General features: G+C 49.4%; 1 protein-coding gene across 5 annotated transcripts in view; it reads right to left on the bottom strand.

The window, feature by feature from the left end:
• dclk1a (doublecortin-like kinase 1a) overlaps positions 1-22645 on the bottom strand; it is a 78373-nt gene that overhangs the window by 15480 nt on the left and 40248 nt on the right. For 2 of the 5 annotated variants that reach the window (XM_064352712.1, XM_064352714.1), the window contains exons 6-10: positions 15325-15419; positions 3548-3635; positions 2724-2953; positions 1938-2057; positions 655-801 (exon numbers count right to left, since the gene is read on the bottom strand). In XM_064352712.1, coding sequence (XP_064208782.1) covers positions 655-801; positions 1938-2057; positions 2724-2953; positions 3548-3635; positions 15325-15419 — 680 coding nt within the window. The remainder of the gene's footprint in view (positions 1-654; positions 802-1937; positions 2058-2723; positions 2954-3547; positions 3636-15324; positions 15420-22645) is intronic. The other 3 variants (XM_064352715.1, XM_064352716.1, XM_064352713.1) reach the window with 2 other exon arrangements.

The following is a 22645-nucleotide window of genomic DNA, read 5'->3' as shown; positions in this document are numbered from 1 at the left end:
GTGATGATATAATGAGATAACAATTTTCAAACAATAATACGGAATCCTTTTCTTTTCTTTGCGATGCGCTTCAAAACAGAGAGCTCTAAATTAAATGCACACACCACTTCATAAATTGGAATATACTGCAATGTTTTGAAACATATTATGAAGATGAGATGATGATTGTGATTGCAATGCCTGGAACAATGTATGGGCAAACTTACTAATTATTTCTCCTTTCACATATTCCAACACGTCAAAAATACAGTGTCGTGAAATACACTGTTTATCATCTGTTCCAAAAAAAAGAACATATTTGCAATATATTGCAGTATATATTGCATATATTTCCTTAAGCGCGTACAAACAACTCACCAGGAAGTTACAAAACAGATGGCAAATGCACTTCAGACCAGGGATATAAAAGAGGACCAAATATGTGCTCCACAGTCAGGACAATCAAACTATAACAAAGGACTTCTTACCCAGACATCTCCACTGTGGCTAACCCGAAATATGGAAAGCTGAAGCAGCCGACATTCATAACGATATGGGAAATATGGAAAGCTGGAGGGCGCAATACTCAGAGCAAAAGACACTTACGACGATCAGAGGAGACTGACCTTTCGACCTTTGACCTACGACATCTTAATTCAGAGCGAAAGAACTCACCAGGAGGTTCTCCGGTTTGATGTCCCGGTGGACGATGTTAAGGCTGTGCAGGTGCTTGATGGCGTTGGCCAGGTTGTGCAGCATGCAGCTGGCGTCTCGCTCCGTGTACCTGTTGGTGGAGGTGATGGCGTCGAAGAGGTCGCCCCCCTGTGGACGGGAGCGGATGCACCGCGGTCAGGGGGAAATCGACTGTCACCTCAAGCGCTAACATTCTCATGATATATCAGTAACTGCTGTGGGGGGAGGGGAAAGGGGGGGTTGTATATTGTTTGAGGGTGGGGAGGGCCACCCTGTGGACTGCACCACACACCTCACTTCTGAATAACTTTTTAAACACAGGTCTAATTGTCCACAGGAGGAGCGCGCGCTTGTGTATGTGAGCTATTCTGAAAGGCCTGTGATTCGCTGGCCCTGGCCTATTTCTCTCCCCGCGTGCACGCGCGGTGTGTCGCTAAGTGCCCTCTCTCTCCGAGCACAAGTGGAGCAGGCGCCTTAAATAGAGCCCCCCCCCCCCCCCCCCGCACGGCCCTGCCACCGTCCCAGGAAGCGCTCAATTGAAAAACAGGAGTGATCCCGCTCCCGGCCGGACGGAGCCGCCTTCTCGCCCTCGAACCTGGACGGATCGAACAGGCGCTGAAAACGCCCCGCTATTACCTCACGGCGTGAGTCAAGATGGAGTCGACAGGCCTGAAGCTGGGAGACCCGGTCCAGCTCATTAAGTGCGTAGGTTAGCTCAGGTGTGTGAACTTTGTAAGCCGTATACGAACTGCAACAGTCACAGGAAGTACTGAATATGAGGCATAACGGTTGAGAACGGACACGTCATTGTAAAGTCCAAAAAGCCAACTGATTATTACTCCTCCTCTTCCTCCCACTCGTCATCTTCATCTTCCTCTACCTCCTCTCCCTCTGTATTTCTCTGGCGACCTTTCCATACCAACAGGTGACTTTTTTTTTCCTGAGATCTTTCTAAAAATAGCGCCATCCCACTACAGCCAATGATCGTTACAGTCGCTCTCGCGCGGTTGCTAGGAGACATGCATTTTCTCCACGACCAAGCTGGCCAGATCATTGTCGTGGCGATCGGAGATTTCGACCCAAACATGGCGGGGACCCTCCGGTAGAGAGCTGACCCAAAACAGACTGCGTGGACTGCAGAAAAGAGCGGACGTATAAGGCGAGAAGCACACCTATCGCGAACAAACGGCTCTCAGACAAACGTGTGTGAGGTCGAGTGGGAGAGGCGCCTCCTCGGGAATGTTCCGGAAGGCCGGGGGCAGTACCTTGACCAGCTCCATGACCAGGTAGAGCTCGCCGTAGGTGTCCATCTCCTCGATCAGCAGCACGATGTTGGGGTGCTTCACCCGTCTGAGGATGGACACCTCGTTCTGGATCATGTGCTCCTGGAGGGGGAGGAGCCAGAGGGTCACACAAACACAAACACACACGCACAGAGCAGATAATCAGTTCCTTTACAGACCAAGACAGCTCACAGGCCGCATTCCCCTGAGATTCCCCTCATCCTTTTGGTCAGCTTGTACCTGTTCACCATGAGACAGACTAATTCACTACTCATTTTTATTTTATTTAATTAATTATGAATTTTCAAAATTCTCACAATTATGTAAGCATAACATAACAACCATGTACGCTGGTTATCACATAAAAGACAACGCTCGGTTGAATAAAAAACAGCAGGTCAAGTTAGGACAGAGTAGGGGGGGTAGGGCAGAGCAGAACACTGAAATAACTCATAAAATAAATGAATAATTAATCAGAGACAAAAACCTTGCCATCTTCTACAAGATTATTATTACTAGCCTTTCTTTACACAGGGTAGGTTGACAGACCATGCATGGTCTTTCACAGCTACGCCCTGCCCCCCACAACGTGAAATAATGCCGCCCCCCCCAATGTGAATACTGGGAGGAAACCCACACAAGCATGGGGAGAACATGCAAACTCCACACAAGCAGGCCCTGGCAGGGATTCGAACCCATGACCCACTGCACCACCGTTCCACCCCCAATCGCCCTAATGGCGGATTTTTTTAGCCCCAGGCTCCTCACCTTGCCTCCGCACTTCCCCTTGTTGATGATTTTGAGCGCGTACTCCCTCCCGGTGGACCTCTCCACGCACTCGCGCACCACCGCGAAGTTCCCGTCCCCGATGGTGCGCCCCACCTTGTACCGCTCCGAAATGGAGGCGGGCACCTGCGGCTGGTCCTCCAGCACCTCCGCTGCCATGGGAACGGGGAGACCAATCAAATCGCACCGACCGCTGGGATCAGCCGCTGCTACTGTATGGGAATAAACGCTGTGTAAATCAGTGTTTATTTATTTACAATGACTTCACCATTTGTCTATTTTCTGTAGAGGGAATTGGAAATCTCTGTCCTATGTGTTCCTGGGCAAGAGCCCCTCATTTGCGACCTCTGAAACACTTAAGCGTTTTCTTCTTTGGTGGATGAGAGGTTTTTAAAACTGTCCTGTATTTGCTTCTGAGCCACCTGAAAGTCTGCCTGCCTGTCTAAGCTCCAGCCTGGGTGTTACACCAGGGTTTTAACAGGTCTTTCTGAATGAAAGCGCACTCAACCTGTACACACACAAGTCTAGAGGACTGGCCACTGTGACACGTATCTTAAACCAATTTGTGCCCTCAGATGAATTTGTCATTTAAACAGAGTAGTGTAGCCCCCCCACCCCATCCTGTCTCCCAACAACCTCATCTAGCCCCTCCCCTCATTCAGTCTCCATGACTACTGCCAACTAGTGTCCTATCTCCAAAAAACTCCACAAAACTCCACAGATCCCCTCCCCTTACCCTGTCTCCAGGACAGCTTCATCTAGCCCCTCCCAAAACCCAGACCATGACATCACGCTCTCTCATTTACCTTCATTTCCTGCCGCGTCACCCTCGTCCAATGAGCTGCAGACTTTGGTGGAAGCCAGGGAGAGGGAGGAGCCACCATTTTGAGACTCCTAGGGGGGAGGGAGGGAGGAAGGGGGGGAGAGAGACAGTTATTTTGGCTGCTCACACTTGTCTTTACACTACACAGGAAATGAAAGAGCTTGCTTTGAAAGTGAAATTAAGAAAGAGTGTAAAGAAGTGGGGAAGGGGGAAGAGAGACAGTTATTTTGGCTGTTCGTACTTGTCTTTACACTACACAGGAAATGAAAGAGCTCGCTTTACAAATGAAATTAAAAAAGAGTGTAAAGAAGTTCCTCCAGAGACCTCATTAGTACCACACATCACTGATGGCTCTCCAGAGGGATTGTCAGTGCAATGTCAGGAACAGGAAGTGGAGAAGGTGCTAAAAATCATACCTGCCTTCCCCAGCCAAAGAGACAGTTTTTGTTTTTATGTTAAAAAGCTGTTCTTTTGAACTCGAGGTTGCTAATGTTTTTGAGTTCATACAATGCACTACCAGTGGAGTCAAACTCCCCGTGCTGGAGGGCTGCAGTGACTGCAGGTTTTTGTGGTTTCATTTCCATAAACAGCCAATTTAAGCCCTGGAGGCAAAGTGTGAGGACTCAGTGGACAATCGTTGACTTAAATTAATCACTTAACCGTAAAAACACTCCAAAAACCAGCAGGCACTGCGGCCCTCCAGGACTGGAGTTAAACCTGCAGACACTGCGGCCCTCCAGGACTGGAGTTAAACCTGCCTGCCACCTTGTTCCTACACGAACCATGTAGATGTACTGGCTGCTGCAGGCACAGAGCCTTCAGTGTGGAGACCTGCCACGTTCACTGGTGATTAAAAAGACTTCATGAAACACGGGAGGCAAAACAAAAGCAGTGACTCATGGGAAACTGAGTAAATAAACAAATAGGCGTCCAAATGCTAATGCAAGGGGGGAAAAAAAACACCAACTCCCATCCTGTTTACAATGCCTCTGCTCAGTGCCAATATCGACAGAGGAAAAAAACACAGCATGTACCATTCTAATTAAAGCTGTCAGTTCCCATAAGAGCTGGCTGGGACGGCTTGTCCTGATGCTCAACGGGTACTTCTGTTTGCCTTGTGCATTACTACCACAGTTGTTTTCATGTGAGAGAAAGAACAAGGGAGAAAGGGGTGAGAGGGGATCAGTTTCCATGGAAACCACTTAAACTACTGATGCCACTGATTTCCATCGTACAGGATGGAACATGTGGGGAGACACCACCGCTGCCCCCCCCCCCACCCCCCCCAAAACTCCAACACCCTTCACCTAACCAGCACTCCAAATAAGCACTTCCTGTTTTCCTCCTGGTCAATATTTACCACTGTGGCCAATGCAGCAAACTCCATAATTCAGTATCAAACAAAAGACAGAGTTCATTAAAATAACAAGGAAAAAACCAGTTCAAAGCCAATACCGATGTATGACTGGTCTTTATTATACTAAAGTATATGTCCAGCATAAAACATTACTGAGACAATCTGAGTATTAAAAAAACACTATAAAACAATTTACAAATGGAAACAAATGTGTGGTGTTATGTGAGCAACAGAAACACAGACATACACAAGACAGGATTAAAAGGCAATATGCACCTATGCATTTTTACACCTTCTCGCTTTCTAAAACAAAACATGATTCCAGTCACCAGTAGGTACAGCAGGTAAATGTGTGACACCTTGTCTTAATGAGGCCGATGGTCTGTTTTTAATCAGCGTTCTTTCAGGGTAACGGCAATGAGGTGCGAATGTTGTAGCTTGTGCAGGAGGGGCCCTGGAAGATGATTGGACGCCTGGGCTTTGGTGTCAGACTGCGGGCCACGCCCAGCAGGACAAAAAGCTTCCAGTGACTGGCTGTCCAGTGTCTTTAGTTTTCTTAGAATGTTCTTTCAAAGTTCTAAGTCCATGTTCTAGAACTCCATTGCTTTCAGATGCCAGCAGTGATTGTGACATCAGCATTAGAATGTTCAGCTCAGAACATTCTAATCACATATTTGTGATTACACCTTACACCTTAAAGGGTTAATGACAGACTTTTAAAAGCCACCAGGGCCAACCAGCTACACCGGCTCATAGCCTTACTGTGTTCCACTATCCAAAATCCTCCAGCTTCTCCTGCAGATAGAAAGTGAAATCTTTTTTACGACAACCCCCTTACCAATCCCTCCTCTACCTCACAACTCCCTCTGCCCGCTCTCTCGTTCATCTCTCTCTCTCTGTTCGTCCATCACACTGACGTTTTCCCATTCTTTCATCTCGGGCTGTAATCTATCTTTCCTTCTCTTTTTTTTGTCGTCAAAATTGAAAATGTACGCTAGCGCTACCCCGTGTCCTAGCTCGCCTCTCTCCTAGGGACGTAGGCTAACCGCGAACCCGCGGCGCTAATCTGATCGATCGGCGGATTGATCGCCGAAACCGTGGCGATGAAAAACCCCGCCTGTTTATGAAGAGAATCTCATAACCGGGGGGAGGAGTTATTGCGCTACGCCCCGGACACCCCTCGCGCGTCCGAAAGCCTGGCTTGGCGGCTCAGGAAATTAACGACCGCGCGGTCGGGTCGGCCCCGGTGCATTGTGGGTAGAAGCCGGCGCTTCGAGACGGACCCGCGCCCCGGACGGCTGAGTTCGCCCGTCCCCGGCCGGGCCGTTTTGACCGGGGCGGCAGGCAGACGGAAACCCCATCGCTGGCCTGGCGTCGTGTAAAACAAACACCGCCGGACGCAAAGCAGTCAGATTCACAACGCTCAGCCGACACCCCCATTAATATCCACCCCAATAAAGACCTTCTGTCCCAGGCTGGGGGGGGGTGGGGAGGGATTTTTCTGTTTTTTTGTTTGTTTATATTCTCTCCATCTCTGCATCACAGGAGATTAAGTGGTCACCCACTGGCCCCCGTAGGGCTAGATCAGGGGTGCCCAATCTTCCCCAAAAAAGGCCGGTGCAGGTTTTTATTACAGCCCAGCACTGAGACACTAGATTCTGGTTCTCAAGCTCTTAAACACCATAATTAGCTAATCACTTTAATCAAGTGTGGTACTGGTGGGCTACAACAAAAACCTTGCACCCACACCGGCCCTTTTCGGACAAAATAAGACTCAAAAATCGAGTGCCGAAGTTCCCAAATAAATCAAACACCCTAAAAACATGACTAGCTGGACCAGGCTGGCTCATAATACCCCTTTCCCACTGTAGAGCTGCAGCTGGTCTGGCTCCACAGTCTTATTTAAATCAACCCAACGAAAATGAAAAGTGTGTCAGCTCGTTTCAGCGCTGCTCCTATAGCTGGGTTAATTAAAGAAATTAATGAATAAGAAATGTGTCCGCGGGGCACTGCGGTGTGGTGTTCGTCAGGCCTCGAACGCCGGGGGCATAAACAGAGAGCTTTGTACACGGCGCCATTCCTTAACTCTCAACACCGCGGGAAAACGGCGCATTTTAAAGACCGCCAAAAACAGGTCAAGATCCACCTGCCTGAGGCCGGGCTTAGCTACTTCCTCCCGACGTTTCTGCGGCAACCGGTCAGTCCTGCAAGCCCACCCCCCCGCCGGGACAGACTGACTTCCTGATCGCTTTGCGAAGTCACGCGCTCGAAAATGGCCAGCTCGAGGAGATCAGAGGAATTCATGACGCCGTTCAGGGGGGGCGGTTGGTCTCAAAACGCTCAAGATTCTCAGCACGGTCAGGATGAGTCAAACAGGCGCATGAGAATGTGTGTGTGAATGCCATACTGAAACACTCTTCATCTCCACATTAAAACAAGGGGTCACACGTTACAAAAACAAGAAAATAAATCATAAAAAAGAACAAGCATGAACATGAAAAATTTAAATAAATTAAGAGAAAACTTACAGATATCAGCACAGACAGCGATGACAATGAGAAAACAAACCAAACAAAAAAATAAATCCACCACCATAGAATCAAAAGAAGCAGTCACAGGAAGCAGCACACTGCGGCATTGTGGGATAGGTGAAATTGAATGGGGAGGACTGCAGGAGATACGCGGATATCCCGCTGAACTCTTTGCATTTTCTCTCTGATAAAGGCGGGGAGAGAATGAGCTTGGGCCACGGGAGAGCTCTGAGGCATGCTGGGAAATCCTCAGGGCGGTTCTGTAATGTGCAGCGTGCTGCTTTCATAATGACCACAGAGCGATGAACGAGTGTGCATTCGCTTCACCATCATACACGCACAATCGCACAATCGCACACATGTGCGCACACATGCAAGCTCATACACACACTCACACACACGCACGCACGCTCACATGCACGCACGTATGCACACACACACACGTACGCTCATACATGCATGCACGCTCGCACACGCACACTCGCACATACAAACGCACACACACACACACACACGCACACACACACACAGATGCCATGAACAGAACAGGAGGAGCATGCAACTCAACACTGCACAGCGTGAAGAGGGCAAAGGATCAGCACAAGAAATGAAAAGGTGTCTGACACTGAAATTATGAGATGCGATGACATCACAGCTACCGGGTTCCAGCTGTCTGGAAAGCCCTTTGCGCATGAGAATGTGTGTGTGTGTGTGTGTGTGTGTGTGCATGTATGTGTGTGTGTGGGTATGTGTGTATGTGTGTCTGCATGTGCGTGAGTGTGTGTGTCCGTGTGTGTGTGTGTGTGTCTGCATGTGCGAGAGTGTGTGTGTCCGTGTGTGTGTATGTGTGTCTGCATGTGTGTGAGTGTGTGTGTCAGTGTGTGTGTGTGTGTGTGTCTGTCTGCATGGGCAAGGGCGTGTGTGTGTCTGTATGTGCGTAAGTGTGTGTGTGTGTGTGTGTGTGAGTGTGCATTTGTGCGTGCCTGTTTGTGTCCTTAGGGAACATCGTCTCTCAAATGCTGCATGATTATTGCTGAGATCCAGTTTTTCTGTTTCTGGGAGACAGCGTGGGATAAAAGCCCAGGCGCAGCGCGTAGCCAAACCCATCTACAGGCCACTGGCACTGCCCCAGCACAGAGGAGACACTGAGACAGCCTGTATCGCACATCTACACACAACTGCCCCAGCACAGAGGAGAGACTGAGACAGCCTGTATCGCACATCTACACACAACCGCCCCAGCACAGAGGAGAGACTGAGACAGCCTGTATCACACATCTACACACAACCGCCCCAGCACAGAGGAGACTGAGACAGCCTGTATCCCACATCTACACACAACCACTCCAGCACAGAGGAGACACTGAGACAGCCTGCACCGCACATCTACACACAACCACTCCAGCACAGAGGAGAGACTGAGACAGCCTGTATCGCACATCTACACACAACTGCCCCAGCACAGAGGAGACACTGAGACAGCCTGTATCGCACATCTACACACAGCCCCAGCACAGGAGAGACTGAGACAGCCTGTACGCACATCTACACACAACTGCTCCAGCACAGAGGAGAGACAGAGACAGCCTGTATCGCACATCTACACACAACTGCCCCAGCACAGAGGAGACACTGAGACAGCCTGTATCGCACATCTACACACAACCGCCCCAGCACAGAGGAGAGACTGAGACAGCCTGTATCGCACATCTACACACAACCGCCCCAGCACAGAGGAGAGACTGAGACAGCCTGTATCGCACATCTACACACAACTGCCCCAGCACAGAGGAGACTGAGACAGCCTGTATCGCACATCTACACACAACTGCCCCAGCACAGCGGAGAGACTGAGACAGCCTGTATCGCACATCTACACACAACCATCGGTTCCCAGCACAGTGAGGACTGAGACAGCTTCATCCACATCTACCCCAACTGCAGCCAGTCAAGGGAGGACTGAGCACCTGTATCGCAGTCATTCCCGGGAGGACACTGCGCTGTACCCCTAGCAAGGCTACCTTAGTAGACTATCAGCTGTATAAATGACAACAACATGATGAAACATTTTCAGTGCTTTTCGAAACGTCTCAACATGTCTGCGGACTGGGAGACGCACTGGCTTCATCACGCTCTCCCCATGCAGGGCGGCAGTGTAGTGTAATGGGTAAGGAGCTGGTCTTTTAACCTAAAGGTCGCAGGTTCGATTCCCGGGTAGGACACTGCCGCTGTACCCCTGAGCAAAGGTACTTAACCTTCAGTATATATCCAGCTGTATAAATGGAGGCAACGTAAATGTTATGTAAAAATGTTGTGCAAGTCGCTCTGGATAAGAGCGTCTGCAAAATGCCTGCGGTACATAATCTATGTTTAGACATTAACGGAGGATCACACACAGCCATCCTGTTTATCCTCCGCATTTGAATTTAGCCTTCGTCGGTCCGTAAAGGGCGTATTTGCATAATTTTTACATTAACGGCACAGATATCGAATCCACACACATTCTATGAGAGGGAGCGAGAAGAAGAGTAAGGCTGGTCTTGAGCCCACACGCACGGATTAGTCCTCCTCTTTCGCGCGGCTGCAACTGGAACGCGCAATTCCGGCTTCTAAAACGTTCAATGGAAAACTTCTCACGGATCCGTAGGACTGCAGTTAAAAATGTATTGCCATCGAAACAGATAAGAGTAGCGGAAGTACATTTTTAATCCAGGTCAGACCAGGACACACAATTCCACACAGCCACCGCACTTATATGCCAATAATTCATCTGAGTCGACCAAGGGGAAATCGAGGTCACAGTACAAGAACAATTGTCTTCAGCAGAGACTGTTCCAGAAAGCCATCCCTAACTAAGCGCTTTTCGACTGCAGCTCAGTCTTCATGCAGAGATTAAAGGAATGGGCTCTGATTGGCTACTCAGCTCAGCTCAGATATGGCTCTGACGGGCACAGCCAATAGGAAGCCAGCACGGATCTTAAACAGGAGACGGTGCAGATGAGAGTCCGTGTGCGGAGGCAATATCACTGTGGCTAAAACCCCAGCCCATGGGGGGTCAGTTCCATTTAACCTCAATCAGATCAGGCACTGCAGTGAAATTCAGCGTGTGGATTGGGGGAAAAAAATAGTGTTCTGTGAGGATTTATTTTTTCAATGAAAGCAAATGAATTTTCGATTAATTTCCTGAATTGACTGAACTAAAATGGAAATGACCCCCCCCCACCTCTGCTGGCACCCCTGATTAACATGCACATTTCACAGCTGAAACCGAACCCCCCCCAATCCCCTCCCCCAAAAAAAAGAATCAAGTTAGCGTGGATCGCGAAAATGTGGCTTCTCTCCCGAACACCCTCAGGGAAATCTTCTGCTGCTCTCTACTCCGCGTGCATTGCATTGTGGGAGATCAAAGAGATGGGGGGGGGGGGGGGTGAATAAATAACGGAGCAGGCGCAGCTGGAGTTCAGATCTGCGCAAAGCCACCGTGGAGAAGGCTGATTGGCACGCGCGGCGCTGCTGTCGAACCTGGCATCCGAGGGGGGGTGGGGGGTGGGGGGGGGTGGGGTGGGGCTACTCGCTCTGGCGCACGAGACAAAAACAAACCCCCGAGCCCTGGAGGTCGGATTCCACCGGCGCTTCTGATTGGCCCACGCTGAGAGCCCGGGGAAAACGGCGCGCGCGGTCTCGCCGTCGCCGTGACGGCACATCGGTGTCCAGGCAACAAGGCCCGTGTGCCCCGACCCCGTAATGCGCCACGGAGCCGCTGGGTAAGGGCCTCGGGAACCAGATACGGCCGAACAACCAAAACAGGAAGTGGCCCGCAGCGCATGCAGGAAGAGCCGTCCACTGGGTTACCGCTAGCATCGCGGCTCCATTACCGTAAAATGCGCTTCAATGGACGCCACTGTCAGCTTTACACACGCATGACTATCTTACCACGTACACTCTATGGTAAAACCTCCATCACTCCCCTGTGTGTATGTGATCAATAAGAGTTGCTGTCAGTTTTCTGTTTATCTACCTATTCCTCTCTCGTTCACTTTATCTCTCTCCCGCCTTCTTACAGACTGCTGCTAAAACAAAGGGGAGATATGCTGTGATATAGGTAACCATGGAGAAGAGATGGTGTGACACAGCAGGTAACCGTGGAGAAGAGATGGTGTGACACAGCAGGTAACCATGGAGAAGAGATCATGTGGCACAGCAGGTAACCATGGAGAAGAGATGCTGTGATATAGGTAACCACGGAGAAGAGATGCTGTGATATAGGTAACCACGGAGAAGAGGTGGTGTGACACAGCAGGTAACCATGGAGAAGAGATGGTGTGACACAGCTGGTAACCATGGAGGAGAGATGCTGTGACACAGCAGGTAACCATGGAGAAGAGATGGTGTGACACAGCTGGTAACCATGGAGAAGAGATCATATGGCACAGCAGGTAACCATGGAGAAGTGATGGTGTGACACAGCTGGTAACCATGGAGAAGAGATGCTGTGACACAGCAGGTAACCATGGAGAAGAGATCATATGGCACAGCAGGTAACCATGGAAGAGAGATGCTGTGATATAGCAGGTAACCATGGAGAAGAGATGGTGTGATAACAGCAGGTCATTTGGGAAAGAGCAGCTTGTGGCCTGGTTTCCGTGCTGCACAGCTGTGCAGAGGTGGAGGTGCCGGAGGGGAGAGAGCACGGACACGCAAAGGAACGGGTAACGCCGTGTCGTTCACGTGCCAGGAAGTAAAGCGCCTGTCGTGATTCGGCTCGGACAGGAAGAAGAGCGCCGAGGATGGACAGCAGGAGACTCTGGCAGGAAGTGGGGACGGGTTGGAGAAGAGAGCGTGGCTGGCTCTGCACGAGCGTCAGTGGGCTCTGGCAGGAAGAGAGCAGCGGTCCAGACGGCTGCGTGCTCTGGCAGGAAGTAGAGCGGCGTGCACGGCTGGGCTCTGGCAGGAAGCAGAGCGGCGTGCACGGCTGGGCTCTGGCAGGAAGCAGAGCGGCGTGCACGGCTGGGCTCTGGCAGGAAGCAGAGCGGCGTGCACGGCTGGGCTCTGGCAGGAAGTAGGCGCATGCGCTGGCTCTGGCAGACGAGCGCGTGCACGGCTGGGCTCTGGCAGGAAGAGAGCGCGTGCAGCTGGCTTGGCAGGAAGCAGAGCGCTGCGCTGGCTTGAGGAAGCAGGCGAGACAGACAGCGTGCTTCCCTCAGCCTCAGCACCAGGGCCAGGGATCACGGCTGGTTGCTAGGTAACTTGCTAGAATGACTGGGATGTGTAGTATGAGGATTACTCCACTTAGAACATTCTAGAATAGAATGGCAGGAGAGAGAGAGATTGAAAGGTACATAGAGAGAGAGAGAGAGAGAGAGAGAGAGCATGATATAAGAGGGGGAGAGAGACAGAGAGTGAAGAGATGGAAACAGAAAAGGGTTTGTGTGAGAGGATTTTTTATTTTGGAAAGAATATGACCCAGTAATCTGGCAGATGGCAGGCGGACGCCATTTTGGCTCTTTCACGGTGCCCCTGTGTCCTATATTCTGACTGACAGAGAAGGCGGGGGAAAGTCCGCAAAAAAAGTGTCTCAGAGCAGACGTGGAAAAACAAGCCCTCGCAGACAGCACAGATTGCAGGGGCCCGGAAGATTCCCGACTCCGTGTGCTCAACGCCGAACGCTCTGTCCCCTCAGCCGCAAGAAGCTGAATCACCCGGTCTGATTCACGTTCCGGAAAAATCAATCCAGCGACAAGGAAACTCATCAAGGGGGCACGGCCGATCTTCCCTACTTTCTCCGACCTTCCTCCGACTGTGGATCGACCTTCCCCAACGCGTCAGGGAGGTCGCAATCGTCTAAAAAAAAACTCACCTTTTAAGACTACCGAGGTCTCTATTTAATAAAAAATAAATCATAAAAACCAAGCCTCCGCTTGCTTCATCCCGTTTGCCCTGAGGCAAACAGCTAGACTGTGGAACAGTACGACAGTGCTGCAGGCGCATCGCTAGATCTCGCCGTGTGAAACGCACTAGCGTGCGTCGCCTTGGCCAAGAGCGTCGCCCCAAACGGCTAAATCGCAAAGAGCCCAGGGAGGGGGGGGCAGGCCCCAGACCCAGGCTCACGTTCAAACTACCCCGCACCCGTCGTCCCATCCACTGACGACCTCCCGCTTGGCCGCACCGTTTTAAATCTACCCGACCCCGTTTGACCGCCGGCTCCTCGTTATCCGGCCCCCGAGGTTATTTCGGGCGAACGGCGACTGAGGGACGGGACAATTTAAAAACAGCAAGGAGAACGGCCGGTCCGGCTCAGCGCTGAAATTAAAAATGTCACTCCGGGAGGCGATAATTCGGGTTGAATTAAAAGCCCTCGTCGTCCTTAGCTTCAGCGCAGAGGGGATACGGCCACCCCGTCCGCCGCCCCGATCTGATGACGCACGCCCCTGCTCACTTAATTCACCTGTGCTGAAACCCCACTTCAGTTCTGTGGCTGTTGAGTTGCATGCTCGTCTTAAAGAGACATCCAGCAGTTTTTTTGTTATTTTGTATTTCTTTCACCCCATCTTACAACATTTCTCCTGAACTACGTTCTCTGCATTGCATCCTATACCTGACCACAAACCACCCAGACAGCGCATATGCTGCCAGGACAGTCGGCTTCCCACGAGATCTTCAACACACCATAGAAGGGAGTCTGGGCAGAGCTCCGCACACCGGCACCACAGAGTCAGCCTTCACATCTGGCTAGAACACTAAGGATCGTGGGGATTGTGGGATAGCTCTCTCTCTCACGGGGTCTTCCGACATTCTAGATTCCAGCGCTCGGCGTTCTAGGCTGCGGGTTCACAGGACAACTCTGTGCTTCTCCTGGGAAGACAGAAGGCAGTCTGTTAACAGTCATCCGGGGGACACGACAGAGGGGATCGTGTGTGTGTGTGTGTGTGTGTGAGAATGTGTGTGTGTATGGCACATAATAAGTGCCAGCCTGAGTAAAGTACTACTGCACCAGCTGCAGCTCACAGACCAGTTACACATTGCATTCGCATGAATATTAATCACCGGATGTTATTCCACACCATCGGCAGAGTACTATCAGATCGGCACCTACAGAAATGCAGGAAAGGCGACACTTTCACCACATATCTGCGCTGGCTCGGCTCGGAGAGGCCGGCGGAACATTCCCGCCGTCGCCGTGCCGATTCCGCGATGTCCCGTGGCTATCCGGGAATCCATATGCTTGCTATCTACACGCAGAGCCTCAGGGCCGGACTGAGCATGCTCACACTCCGGCTGGCCTACTCTGAGAGGCCTACTTTACCGCTGCCATCGAGTCACCCCAGACTTCAGCCTCCCACCCTCCCCTCCTCCCCCTCCTCCTCCTCCTCCTCCCACCCCCCCTCCTCCTCCTCCTCCTCCTCCTCCTCCCCTCAGCGTGGGTATCTGGGTTAGGAGAATCCGTGAGAAACTTCACAGTGCCTCGGACTGTCCACAGCACTGGTTCTTAAACTCCTTAATATCGAGACCTGAGTTAGAAATGCTTTCTAATGCCGAGGCCCAAATGCGAAATATAGCGCCTTTCAGCGACCCCGTCAAATGCACATGCCAGCGTAGCCTAGTGGACTACAGATTTGTTTCGGGACCCACCTCATACAGTCCCAGTGACCCATTTTGGGTCCCAATCTAGAGCTAAAGAAACACATCTATGGTGATGGTGATGATGTTTTGAATGGTACTGACTATTGACGCGTGATCGATGAAAATGATATTCGGGAAATAAACGGAAGGAGATGAGTAATGGGTGAGTGCGGACAGGTGAGAAGGTGTGTGTTTGAGTGTGTGTGTGTGGGGGGGGTGGGAATGGTGAGGGGGGGGAGGGGGGTCTCTTACCTTGCATCTTGTGAGGCTACTGGGGCTGCTGGGGGAGGGACAGGGAGACTTCCCAGAGCAAGGCGTGGAGAGCTGGCTGCCTGGAGCCCCGTTCACTACAACCACAAAAAACAGCAAGAGAGGGATGAGAGAGGGAGAGAGAGAGAGAGAGGGGGAGAGAGGGACAGAGACAGAGAGAGAGGGAGAGAGGAGGGAGAGAGAAGAGGAGAGGGAGAGAGAGAGAGGGGGAGAGAGGGACAGAGACAGAGAGAGAGGGTGAGAGAGAGGCAGAGAGGTGGGGGGATGAGAGAGAAAATGAGAGACGGGGGAGTGAGAGAGAATGAGAGAGAGGGAGGGAGGGGTGAGAGAAAGGGAGAGAGCGAAAGAGGGAGGAGGAAAGCGAGAATTGGAGGGGGGAGAAAGGGAGAGAGACAGGCGAGCAAGAGGGAGGGAGAGAGAGAGAGAAAGATGAATGAAAGAGAGCGTGAATGAGCACTCACACCAGAATACCAGGAACACTGGGGTGTTGTAGAATGTCTGAACAGCACGCCAATCTCCTTCCCATCATGTGATGCCCTGACACTGACTGCCCACACACACATGCACACACACACACACACACACATGCACACATGCACACACAAACACACGCACATGCACACGCATGCGTGCACACACACACACACATGCACACACACGCACAAACACATGCACACACACGCACATATACGTGTGCACACACGCACGCACACACACACACACATGCACGTGCACACACACACATGTACGCACACACTCTTAAATAAACAATGGTTTCACAATCCCATACTTAGAGACCATCACACAAAGACTCGAAATATAAGATAAATAACAAATAAGGCTGCATCTCCACCAACCCCCACCCGCCACCAACTGCCCCCCCCCCAAAAAAAACCAAGAGAGCCCTGCTTCACTATGCCCTCACACAGACTCTACACTGTACATACAAACAACCACCCACACCAAACTAACCCCCTGCAACCTCCACTACCCCAAAATAAAAAGTTCATACATTCCTTACACCGTCATTGACCTGTCTCCAGTCAGATCATGTAGCCCCCCCCCCAACACACACACACACACACACACACACACAATCAAAGCTGCTTCCCCAACATCAGACTATACACTCTACTGCACACCCCCACCACACTGCAACCCAGCATTACATAAACCACTACCTGCCGTCCAGAAAATGTAATAACATCAAACACACCAGCGCTCTATTAAAACTGGATGCGTGGGAATGACGTGACTGAACATACAAACCACTTAACATGACTCAAAACCATCCAAAATATACACATATTATTTATTTATTTATTTAAAACCCAGCAATGTTAAGATAGCACTGCATCTTTGTCTCTCTGACAGTGCAATCTCACCAGGGGACAATATACCCCTCTACCAGCGATTTCAATCGGGAACGCGAACGGAGGGACAGTTTTACGCATACAATAAATCAAGACTGAACATCTCAACGCATTCGGAAGACACACAAAAAGATGGAGAGAAAAAATCAAAACCAGTCCGATTTATGAGGGATCCGGAACGACTGAGAATAGCGCACCGACCAAGGATGCAATAGCCACCTCTCTACCGGACCCAAAAACCGGTTCTGTTCCCCGTGAAGGTACGCACGGTCCGCCAAGCAGAACTGAGATCTACATAGACACATCACAGATGCTCGTCCGTATAAAACCCGAAGTTATTCCCGAAAACAGGTCAACGAACATATCGCAACCAAAATACAAATAGAGGAAATGTACATCTCGTATCCGTCCCAGGGAACGGGAAACTGCTCTCGCGCCGAACCCGACGCACCGACCGCAGGAATGCGCTCTACCGTAGTGTCCCTCTCCAACAACGAGACGAGCCGTTGGAGTCGATGTCTTTAAAAAAAAAAAAAAATCTTCTCACGTAATCTTTCGCTAAAATCAAATTTTAAACCAGGACAAACGAATTAATAAAAAAGGCACGGAATGTACCGTCCGCGGTATCAGGAGAGAAAAAAAGAAACATTCCCTACCGTCCGTGCAAGGCAGCATGCTGGAGACACAGTGGTATTAGAGGAGAGATGGAGAGAGCGCGAATCGCTTTCGCCTGAGCGCGCCCCGTAGTTCCTGAACCAAAGCGATGAATGAGCGAGCGAAGAGGGGGCCGGCCGGTATGTAGTAAGTAGTGAGTGATCATAGGCAGGCTGACGTTATGCGTATGTCTGACGCCAACCGAGAGGCAGCGGGGAGGTGCGGAAGCGAGCTTTCGGGCAACATCAAATGTGTCGATTACACGCAAGAGGGGCTAGGAGGGATTAACGGGCTGCGTAACCCCCCACCACCCAAACTTCCTAATTTATGAGCGGACAAAAACACCGTCGACAACCCCTTTTCTCTAGGACAGGCGGAGGCGTAATTAAAAAGAGGGGCATCCAAGACCAGCGGTCTAGATGAGAGGCTGGGGACACGTTTAATATGGATTTAAATTTAAACGTTCGCCATAAAATATTTCTCAATCAAGGCAATCGATGCGGATGAACCACCCCGACGCCGGCAGCCGCTTCAAATAACCGCCTTAAATGACTTCCAAGAGCCCAGGTCCGATCACTTTGTACCGGGTTCCTTTGTGTAGCCGACGCGCGCATAGGAGTCATTAACGCGTGGGGCTTGATTAGCCTAATGATTCAAACGTAATGAGGTGCCTCAAGTTGAACGTAATGTATAGGCTAGCGCATTTACATATTTATCGTCATACCAGATTATGTCCGCTGCTTGGGATTCAGATAAGGCTGAAATGAGCAAGTTTTAGTCGGCTATGCAAACGATTCTGCAAGATTGTGGGAAGATCGATTAACGGCCTTGAGGTGGAATGATTCATCAGTCCGCTGTATAGTATTAAAATTCAAATTCAATTTTTTAAAGAAATACAACGATTCAGTTTAAGCATTACAAATTCAAATTATTGCAATACAAATTCAGGTTATGCAATTCAAATTGCATTTCTGCTGGCAATAATTTATGCCCATCGGCAACAGCAAAGCCAGAGCAGGAAAACGGTATCAGGGGGCCTGCAGGATGGAAAATTCCATGGAAGTGAAAAATAAAACATCAGCCGTTAAAAAAATGTACATGAACCGCTGATATTTTTAAAGATGAATGATGGACATGGTGTCATTTGCACAGTACATATGACAGGTCATGACGTTGTCATATTTTTATCATCAAATTAACGGCAGTTAAAGTACATTTGATATGTATCTTCATGAATATATTATCTTTTTTTGCAGTCTTTTTTTTTCCTTTCCAATGTTGCCATTTGGATGCCTTATGAGCTGGAACATGGCTGACAGGCTGTGTGTGTGTGTGTGTGTGTGTGTGGTGTCATTAATGTCACATCTATGTGTAGGCTGCTGAAGCTGTTTCACCACAAGAAAACACCACACACACACAAACATGCATACCGGTTTCAGCCGGTTCAAAATCCAGCTGCCAGAACACAGGCTGGAACTTCAAATCAAGCTCATACTCCTCCAATACTCCCATTGACTCCCTGTGCGTGTCTCGGAATTGATTTTAAGATCTTTTTTTATTGGTTTTAAAGCACGGATGAGCTCAGCACCAACCCGTATTTAATATATCGCACGGGCCCCAGCCACAACGCAGTCTGGGTCCATCAGTTCCAGCCTGAACTGTGGTCCACGGGTCAGCAGCAGGAAGATTGGGGGGGGGACAGCTTTTTGTGTGCATACCGCCAAACCATATTGCCATTACATATTACAGAGGGGCCAACGATTGAAAATCTTAAAAGGGAGCGGAAAGCTCACTTTTTAGGCTGGCTTTGGATCATAATATTTTAGAGTTTTACTGCTTTGCTTTTTAATAATTTTTTTAAAGAATTGCCCATTTTATTTCACTTATTTCAACTGTGATTATTATAATCCAAAAATAAGGCATTATACAAACATATTATTATTATTATTATTATTATTATTATTATTATTATTATTATTGTATTATTGTACTGTATGTGTTTTGGACACATTGTAAGAAATCACATGTATGTGCATGAGTGCACAACCCACGATAAATGCATGTGTCACTCTGACATGAATGATGGATATTAACACCACCTGTGACACTGTGGAATGAAGGGGGTGGGGGGAGGGGTGCACACACACACGCACACATACGCACGCACACACACACGCACATACACGCACACAAACACATGCACGCATACACACACATACACACACACGGCTATTGAGAGACAGCTCCTTTGGAGAAAAACTCGTTTTTGATCAGAAATCTTTCAGACTGCAAAACAGGCACGTTTTTTAAAAAATAATTAATTCGGTTGAGTTGGCCAACAGGACCCCAAAGCGAAGGCGTTGCTCGCCGGGGTCGAAAAGACGGATGGCGCCCCGTTACCTGACATTTCAGAAGTCGCTGGAGCCGTATTTTTTAATCAGACGCAGACCGGGCGGTAAAGGCCGGCGACGAACGCGGTATCGATCGCTCGAAAGCGCACCCGCTGACCCCGCTCATTAATTAAACAGCGCACGGGGCGTGGCGCAGGAGGCCTGGGGCTTCACCGGGGGAGGGGGGGGACGGGGGGGGGGGCAGGAACTCAGTCTCTCTCTCGGCTTGTATGATGCATTCGGAGTGGTTTTTCAAAAAAAAAAAAACTTTATTCGATCCTTATTTAACCCGGCAAGGTCAACTGAGAACTCACTTCCTTTTTTTTTTGCTGTGGTCACATGGGCAAGTAAAAGTGGGTGTGGAGAGCGAGGGACTGTGCAGCCAATCAGATGTAAGGAGGCGGTTAAGTGTCCAGATGTGAAGGCCCAGGCTGTGTCCAAATCAGCCTCCGGACTACTGTGTCCTCAAAGTATGTGCTGTCTACTAAGTGTACTGCGTACTGTTTAGTGCACATTTTTTAGTATGCGATAGGCAGTATGCTGAAAATATGCTCTATACTATTTTACAACTATAAAGTGGAATCGTTGTAGGACGTTCTGCCCTTGCACAGCCATGCTCATGTAAAAAACGCCAGTGAAGCTGCACCTAGTTTTTAAAGCGAAGCTTCGCGTCATACTGTATTTATGGGCTGCTTATTTCCTAAAAAAAAGCTCCAGAATACACTCAGCAAAACCCCTCGAAAATTAGTACATCATCCCGGGATTTTACGCACACTACATTTAGAGAAAAATGTCACCTGCGCAACAACTTTCTCATCCAGTGTACTCAACAGGCATACTCAGCAGTAGGCAAGTGCGCTGATTCAGACCTGGGCTGTTTTATGGGAATTTTGCCAGGACGCCAGGGTTAATACCCCCTGCTCCTATGAAAACTGAGAGGCTCCCATACAAGTACTAACCAAGCCCACAGCTGCTTAGCTCCTGCCCTTTGAGAGAGGGGGGGGAACAGGTACAGGGCGGTGTGGCAGCTTCCCCACTCAAACCCGGCACCACTGGGGGATCTTAGGGGACATCCACAGATCTCTGCCAGCTTAATCTACCGGCTCAATACAAATTAAGCTCCGCTAATGTACTGCGGCAGGGCAGCAGCGCCGTAAGATGACGACGTCGTCTCCCGCCTGACGCTACATAAACAGTATGGCTGCTTAATGTAGCGGAGAGCCAGAGACATTAAAGTTACTGTGCCAGTTTGATGTATCGGGGGAAGTGGGGGTATAAGAATGTGTTGTCTGTGACCACTCTCTGTCTGTGGTTTAATCGAGGCGGTCTTTATGAACCACCTTGGATCAAAGCGGGAGAGCAGTAAAGGAATTAAGTTTATTATGTGTGTGGTTTAATGTACTGGTCTTTCATGAATATTAAGGTTACTCTGTATGTGATTAATGTATAGATTTTAAGCTTACTCTGCCTGTAATATATCATTGTAATAGGAGTAATAGTATTATTTCTGTATGTTGTCTAATATTTCAGTGTAGGATTACTCTGTACGTAGTTAATACATCAGTGTAGGATTACTTTGCATGTAGTTCAATTTATCATTATAGGATCACTCTATATAGTTTAAAATATCAGTGCAGGATCACTCTGTATGTAGTTTAATATATCAGTATAGCAGAGGGCAATAGCCGTGTAGCAGGACTAAAGTGTAACGGTTTGGCTAGTGCTAGCGTAGCTGAGCAGTTAGGTTTACATAACAGCCTCAGCTGTGCCGAGAGGATTCACAGGGACCCAGGTGCACCCCTGCACCTCTCTACAGCTGCCGCCCCCCTCCCAAAGGGAGAGGAGAGGCCCAGGAACGGCCCCGCCCCACCCAGGGTCCCGTACCGCCCCCGTCCCGGTCTGTCCTCATTTAACGCTCAGAACTCACAAACCCAAACAACGCATTAATTACGTCCGCCTTGCACGCGCATAGGGACCCAGGGACAAGGCATCGGCGCTTGTGTAGTCTGCCCGCCAAGCAAACGCCGCTTAATGGGATTTCTATTTTCAGATCGTCCGCTCGTAACTGGCAGACACAACACGAGGAGGCCAGGGGAACGGTCAGAAGGCCAAACTCCCGATGCATGGCAAATAGGATTTATTCCGCGGCAGTAAACAACACTTAGAGCCAAAATGGTGGTAGACGGAGACGGCGCCTAATGCATCACAAATGGGATTTATTCTGTGGCAGTAAACACCACTTAGAGCCAAAATGGTGGTAGAAGGAGACAGACGAGCTCTGAAATATTTATGGAGTCGTAGGTTTAAAAAAAAATAAGAAAAAGAGACAATTACATAAAAGTTTAAGGTAAGGAAAAAAAAAGCTTCTCTTGCTGCAAACTACTGTATCACACAGCTGTGTAAATTACTTGATTTTACAGTTTATTTCTCACAGTCTGCGAAATAAACAAAGACTGATCTATGTTGCTACTTGGCATAAAGGCAAACCATGTTGCAGAGAGCTTACTTCAAAAAAAAATTAATTCATGCACCCGTCCACGAATTGTCCTGTATTAACCCAGAATGCACAGAGAACCAGTCTTCATTTCTCACCGATAATCTTGGAACACAAAGAGAGAAATATCTACACTGTCAGTAGATGCTTCTAAGAGCCCTAGCCCTTTGGACGGAGTGCGATATCCTTAAAAACACTGATGGATTGGAAAAGTACTTCAACCGTCTTACCTGGAAAGACGGAACTTCCTCCTCCACAGATCTGTGCGTTGAATTATTTCTCTGTTCTGCGCTCAGAAGACGAGTCCTTGTACAGCAACAATAGAGCTGTTCCTACCATTGAGCGCTCAAACACTAAGAGCTACGGATACAGTTAAATATGTCCCTGCGATA

The sequence above is a fragment of the Anguilla rostrata genome, chromosome 9, assembly GCF_018555375.3.
Source record: "Anguilla rostrata isolate EN2019 chromosome 9, ASM1855537v3, whole genome shotgun sequence".
Lineage (NCBI taxonomy): Eukaryota > Metazoa > Chordata > Actinopteri > Anguilliformes > Anguillidae > Anguilla > Anguilla rostrata.
The sequence above is the reverse complement of the archived record's forward strand: the minus strand, read 5'-3'. Positions and strand labels throughout refer to the sequence as shown.